The sequence below is a fragment of the Ylistrum balloti genome, unplaced genomic scaffold, assembly GCF_031769215.1.
Source record: "Ylistrum balloti isolate Yb309-2 unplaced genomic scaffold, AGI_CSIRO_Ybal_v1 Utg369674, whole genome shotgun sequence".
NCBI lineage: Eukaryota > Metazoa > Mollusca > Bivalvia > Pectinida > Pectinidae > Ylistrum > Ylistrum balloti.
Window position 1 is genome coordinate 352,324 of NW_026781918.1, and position 7,733 is coordinate 360,056.

Sequence of the window (7,733 nt, forward strand, 5' to 3'; positions counted from 1 at the left end):
AACTGACAGTGCCAATTTCGTGCTTTTCGTGACATGTGATTTTTCTGTTCCGTAAAATACATTTACCCATTTCGTCATTTACGTGTGATACTTCATTGCCATGTACTTCGAATGTTTCATGTTATTTATTGTTGTTTGGTCGTAATAAAATTCAATTTAACTGTTTTTGAATGTTGAGTCTTTATTTAAATCATTAATACACACATAATTGTTATCTTTTGTCTAAAACATAATGAAAAAAACTTTTAAATACGGACCCCTATTACATGGACCAGCTATTTGACTGAACTATTTTTGTATCGAAGTCCCGATGTATCGATATTTTTATGACGGCCCCTTGAATATCGAATTATCGAAGTTTGACTGTACTATTTTCCGTATTTTTTCTTCTAATTCGATATCATTTATGTCCGAGTATGTTTTAGATACACTTAATCCAACCTGTTGTAGTCTTCTCTCGATGGTTCTTTTCCCTACACCGAGCATATCAGCAATGTCTTGTACTTTGAATCTACTGTCCAGCAAAAACTCTAAAACATCAATTGGTATATGAAAGCTCGGTCTCCCTGTATGCCCTGGAACCAAGTTAGGTCGCGAAAACGTTCTCACTTCTTTTGAATCACGTATTTCTGGTAACATACTTAAAATACACTCCAGGATATTTAATGATTCGTCTATATTTGTTATACTGGATAACTGACAAGCCATGGACACAACACCTTCTGTATCGCTGGACAAGTTACTTGTTCGTCCTTCTTCGATACATTGGGCTGTATGTAATATCTTTCTTCGAAGTAATTCTTTCATTTCAAAGACAGCCATATTTGCTGTAGGCCTACTTTCACTTTCGCCTTTAACAGCTAGTTGGTAGTTTCGTATATTTTTGGGGAGAAATCGTTTTACTTTTAACAGCGCCATCTGTCGATAAAAAACGCAGCGTTCCAACTCGCTTTCGTCTTCGTGCTTTGTGGTTCATAATATGCGTCGTCCTAAATGCAGTGCGTTACTAACAAACACCAACAAGAAGAATGCAATAGGCGACCAGCATGTACAAATGTAATAATAAACCAGGAAACAAGATGAACGAGGATGAAAAGAAGATGGAATAGAATTCAGGATGACAAATAGAACATGTAATGAAGTGACACAGAAGTACAAATGTAAACATGAAAATGTGAGGAAGACGAATTGGAATGTAAGAAAGATACATAGACTTTTGACTGGCATACCCTTCCATAAAAGTGGCCCTCCTCTTACTCTAGATTTGGCGCTATTAGTTTCGTAAAAGGGGAGAAATCCTTTTTTGTTCTTGCAACAGCGCCATCTATCGATAAAAAACGCAGCGTTCCAACTAGCTTTCGTCTTCGTGCTTTGTGGTTCATAATATGCGTCGTCCTAAATGCAGTGCGTTACTAACAAACACCAACAAGAAGAATGCAATAGGCGACCAGCATGTACAATTGTAATAATAAACCAGGAAATAAGATGAACGAGGATGAAAAGAAGATGGAATAGAATTCAGGATGACAAAATGAACATGTAATTAAGTGACACAGAAGTACAAATGTAAACATGAATATGTGAGGAAGACGAATTGGAATGTAAGAAAGATACATAGACTTTTGGCAGGCATACCCTTCCATACCTTGGTATGCCGTCGATTAAGCAAAAGAGTAGGACTGTCTATATATTTACATATTGGGGAATCCCCAACTCTGTGACGTACAATTGCTATAAGAGCACAAGAAAATCTTGATTTTTCATTTAATGCCGTACACCATGACAGCGAACAGACGTGTGTGTGTTATAGGTGCGGGGCCGTGTGGTATGTCCTTTCTCTACCACAATAATCAGTTAAAAGTTGCTGGGAAAGAGTGCGCAGACGTCGTGTGTTATGAAAAACAGTCTAACTGGGGAGGTTTGTGGAACTATACCTGGAGAACAGGTGAGATTGCCCTGTAGTCATACATTGTACTTTCTGTAATAGCTTATTTTCTATCGACATTACACATCTATAGAAATATAGGATATTTAATAGTGTCTTCAGTAATAACAAATATATTTCACTAGTGTGGCTAATATTTTGGTATCTTTCACGAGTGCGAAGTGTGTAGATCAGTTGAAGACACTTTCCCTATCGGAAATGGATCATAATTACTTTAGGATAAAATGTAAGATCATAGCAAATATAGTCAGTCCTGGTGTGGCCGTGTAAGGAGTAACTTGTTAAGCTAGATATATATATGTTACTAGATTTTCTAGTAATACGTTGCCATTACACATGTATCTGTCAACCTATCACCCCTCATTGTCATATATAGACAAGTCTTCAATTGAAATGTTAGGGACCTTCCTTTTATATTATCCCCGACCCCTTTCTGCTATTTCACATGTACTAATGTTGACATTACACCCAACAAGTCCTGTCCGAACACAATATCGTTTGTTACCATTCTACATTAGTACTGATGTGACATAATACCCATCTCACTGTCACTTTACAGTGCTTGGATAGGATTACTCAATTTAAAATTATTTCGAACTTGTGTTGCGCATTTGAAAGTAAGTCCCAACTCCCCAGTATCCCAGTGGGACCATATTTCACATTCTTTAGAACTTGCATATAATATGGGATGTGACAATATTATTTTAACAGGAGACTTGAATGCGAATTATGTAACTAATAATCAGTCCGTTGTTAACTTCATGATTTGCTCCAGGTTTATGATTTATCCCAAATGATTTCATCTGCTACTTTCTACACTGATAATTCGTCCTCCCTTCTTGATGTTATATGTGTTAGTAATCCAAGTTTGGTTAACAAATGCTCTGTTGGAAAAAGCATTTTGGATCAGCCTCTGCGATATCATTGTCCAGTATTATGTAGCCTAAACATAACCGTACCTAAAAAGTCGTCACTGAAACGTAATATTTGTCTGTATGACCAAGGTAATTATTATATGTATAGAGAAAAGCTCTCTAGTGCTGTAATAAAACTTTTTGCAGATGACACGTCTCTCTATACTATAATTGATACTCCGTCACAGTGCGCAAACTTTTTAAATGAAAATTTAAGGAAAATGTATGCATGGTCAGAGCAATGTTTGGTAAATTTTTTTCCCGATAAAACTGAATCACTTGTTATTAGTAAGAAAGTTAATAAACCTAACCATCCCCCTTTATATATGAATGTTATTCCTGTTAATGAGGTTCAACATCACAAACACATCGGTATTGTCCTTTCTCATGATGGCACTTGAACGGAACATATCAATTACATGTATATTATAAAGAAAGCGTCTAGTAAACTAGCCAACCGTAGGAAAGTTAAATTCAAAGTTGACAGAAATTCCCTTCAAACCTTATATTTTTCTTTCGTCAGACCCATTCTTGAAAATGGTGATATTGCGTGGAATAATCTTACTGCCATACAGTCTCAGTCACTGGAGAATATTCAACTGGAAGCATCTAGGATCGTAACAGGGGGAACCAAATTAACTAGTCATATCAAACTTTATGAGGAGACTGGCTGGGTCACTTTACAATTCCGTCGTAACGTAAAGAAAAGTGTTCAGATACATAAAATGATTTTTGACCTCACTCCTCCATACCTCTCTAATCTACTCCGGCATCGCAGACACGATACTCACCAATACAATACGCGTGATGCTGATAAATTAAGCGGCATATTCTGCAAGACCAACTTCTACAAACGATCCCTTCTTCCTTCTTCTAATGACCTCTGGAACTCGTTACCCCGCGAAATTAAAAATAATCCCTCTATAAGTAACTTAAAACGCTACCTGTACTGACACTCCCCTACAGTCCCTGCTTATTATAGTTATGGAAAACGCACCGATCAGGTTCATCAAGCCAGACTATGAATGAACTGTAGTTCCTTAAACGCTCATCTATTTCGACGTAATCTGGTTGAAGATCCCTATTGTTTGTGTAGACAGGGACACGAAACAACCGAGCACTTTCTTATGCTCTGTCCTACCTATACCGATGTAAGGAATGAATGCTTTACAAATCTTCCTGTAAATTATACTCTTGACCAACTACTACACGGAGATCATAACTTAACTATTTAAGAGAACCAAAGAATTTGTAGCATTGTGCAGCAATACATTAATAAAACTTAACAAAACTAAATTCCTTAATTGTCTCGTCTGTATATATGCTTCCCACACATATATGTAACTGTATTTCGGTTGGGTACATGTAATTATAAAGTCTTAATACTCCCCTTCCCCCCTCTCTCTCTCTCGTTCATTTACATCAGTAATGTTATCAATGCTTAGCTACAAGTATTATGTTGTCACCTGCTTGTCACTCTATATTAAGAGACAGATTTACATAAGTATTGTTATACTTTTTTCTGAATCCTATTTATATTTGTAATAATGATGTACAATTATGACACGTATGAAATAAATAAATAAAATATCTTTAAACTAATATATGCTCATATGATTTTATATGTTTCTTGAAGGGACGTTTAATACAGAAAAATATTCCAGTATTGAAAATTCTGTACTTATATTATGAAGTTTGGCAAATAAGATTTATTCATATTATTTAGATTTACATATTTTATACATAGGTTCTAAACCATTTTCTTTGTGAAGTTTTTAATGATATGTTCCACTTCGTCGTCGTAAAACATTTTTATGGCTTCTATCCTAATAAATTTGCAAAAAAAAAAAAAAAAAAAAATTAAATTTTTCCTAATAACATCTGCATATTCAAGAAGAGATATATACATACATATGAACATTAAAGTGTAAACGATTAATTTCTCTCAACCTCTCTCATCTTTGATATGATTCTTTCATAAATAACTTTGATGTGGTTACTAAGTGTTCTTTCCGAATTGAATAAAACGACCTAAATATTTGTGATTTTATTATTCATTCATAATTTGCACATCAACAACAGGAGGAGGAATACAGTTTTAAGACCATTGTAATCAGATGGTAGACTTTTCAAATTGACCTGTGTCCCTAACAAAATGACTGACAGGCAGTCATCCTGTCATTTTTACTATAAAAGTTAGTTATCTCTAGTTCTTTAGAAGCACTAAGCATATGTAGGTTTCTCTTCATTTCATATGTTGAAAAATAAAATGAACATTTTTTAATTTGACACACATGAATATAAGACTGATGTCTTTCCTTCAACAAGAATTTTCAAAACCTTTATTAACATTGGAATTAGTGGTTGAAACCTTGATTACTGTTCACTTATTTATGTTGTTTAGTAACATGATTTAATACATGTCGGTGAATATTGTTACAGATAGTTTAATCAAATATAAGGCTGTTACACTGAATAGACATCTGTAATCGATAGGACCATTCCCCTGTCGTGTATAGATAACATTAAAGTTAGAGAAAGGATTTTCTAGATTTGCATATCTAGTGGTAGAACAACAGAAGGTAACAAGTCCGTGTGTATATAGCTCCATTTAGATAGCTTCATTAATACCATGCCTACCTTGTGACCCGTAGTACCGGCTCTATCACAAATTTTAACGCCGAAAATATCTTTTATTTTTTGCAAATGTGGTTATTCGATAGGTACGGATGAGCAGGGCAATGTGTGTCACGGAAGCATGTACCGAGACCTCTGGTCGAATGGTCCTAAAGAGTGCCTGGAATTACACGATTACACCTTTGATGATCACTTCGGAAAGGCTATCCCTTCGTTTCCTCCACGGGCTGTTCTGTTCGATTACCTACAAGGTAACCAATAATAATACGATATTAATTATCACGTTTTTATTGTCAGTCTAGATGTATTTGATAGCATAAATAAAAAAAATAGATATATATACAAATCAAAATACCCGGTAACAAATCTAAACTCCACGGTTTTAATGTATGTAAACCTTCCAATATACCATTAAACGTCTATCTCTCCAGAAGAACAAGCCAGACATTATTTCCAAACCAGACATTATTTCCAAACCAGACATTATTTCTTTACAAATTATTAGACTCTACTGAACATAATTCGTCTAACCTCAGAATACAATACTATGGTGTGAAGAAAGAAAGATTACTAATTCCGTGAACATGTTGCCTTAAATATGGTGGCTGATATGTGCCATGTCGCGATTACGCATTTTCGTCGCGAAATAATTATTATCGTTATTGTTATCGTTATTTTTATAAATGAAAGTCATTTTTAAAATATATCCTTTTCGTGCGCTTGAAAAGCAACAATAACCTTCAAGCGACTCTCTCACATTTGATAAGTGATTGCTTGCGCCTTTGACATTGATCTTGATCTGTCCTCTGAAATGTACTACAGACGTAGATTTTGTGTTAATCTTTGAGATACAGATACAGATTTTGTTTTAACCTTAAAAATCAACAGGTGGACATTATGAATTGTAACCATACAAGCTATCGCAATTGATTGTCCTTTGTTTGACAGGTCGATGGAACAAGAGTAATCTTCGTAACTACATCACCTTTAATACAAATGTACAACGCGTGACCTACAATAAGGAGACGGACGATTTCACAGTTATGACCAAGGATCTGAGCAATGACAAGGATCTCCCACCAGAGAGATTCTCTCACGTCATAGTGGCTACCGGTCACTTCTCGGTCCCAAAAGTTCCCTCCTTTGAAGGCATCGATAAGTTTCCAGGTAGAATTCTGCATTCACATGACTTCAGACGAGCTAATGAGTTCAAGGGTCAACGAATTCTGATAGTCGGCTCTAGTTATTCAGCAGAAGACATCGCGATGCAATGTAGGAAAATGGGATCCGATAATGTTATCATCAGCTACCGGAGAAAGCCAACGAATTATCACTGGCACAACGGGATCGAGGAACGTCCACCATTAACAAGGGTAGACGGAAGTACAATTCACTTCAACGACGGGACGACGGCAGATGTTGATGCCATCATTCTTTGCACTGGATATTTATATAACTTTCCGTACTTGCCGGACTCCCTCCGTCTCAAGACGGCACTTGAATTATATCCGGCTGGCTTGTATAAGGGGACGGTATGGATGGGCGACGGCAACAACAAACTGCTTTACCTTGGCATGTATGGTCAGTACTATTCGTACACTATGTTCAACATCCAAGCCGAGTGGGCAAGCGCAGTCGTATCAGGACACAAACAACTTCCTACCAGGGAAGACATGGAGTCCGATATTAGGATATGGCGGAGGAAGCAAGAACAACTGGATGGTCGTTTCGATGAAATCGCCTTCCAATCCGATTTTGGGTGTGATCTGGCAAAGGAAGTAGGCTGTACATACGACATAGATGTGCGCACTCTCTTCAACAAATGGGAGAACGACAAGCGGAAGAATATCTGGACATACCGCGATCATGCGTATACCTCGGTTCACACCGGAAAGTCGGGGATTAAACATCACACTCCATGGTCCCGTGCTTACGACGACTCCGTGGACACGTTTGTTAACCAAACTCCAAACAAATACTAAAAGAAAGAAAGGAGAGTTCCCCCGCAGCAAGTTACTGCAGTTCGATATCGTTACTTCTTCTAACCACCAATTCGTATTAATGGTCGGTTGTAGACTAAAACAATCACTTAAGCGGATCCACCCACCGTGATTTAAATATAGGGAAAGTCATCGTGGTTGTCGGGGTATTAACGTACGTTTTGCTTACATAGGCAATGGTACTGCATATAGACAGTATACAATATATAACGGATTCAGATATAAGTAAACTAGAGA

General features: G+C 36.6%; 1 protein-coding gene across 1 annotated transcript; it reads left to right on the plus strand.

The window, feature by feature from the left end:
• Positions 1 to 1,779: 1,779 nt before the first annotated feature.
• Positions 1,780 to 7,478, plus strand: LOC132563467 (trimethylamine monooxygenase-like). Its single transcript, XM_060228228.1, has 3 exons — positions 1,780 to 1,945; positions 5,583 to 5,747; positions 6,445 to 7,478. Exons 1-3 carry the CDS (start codon positions 1,780 to 1,782, stop codon positions 7,476 to 7,478), a joined length of 1,365 nt encoding a protein of 454 aa, XP_060084211.1.
• Positions 7,479 to 7,733: the final 255 nt, after the last annotated feature.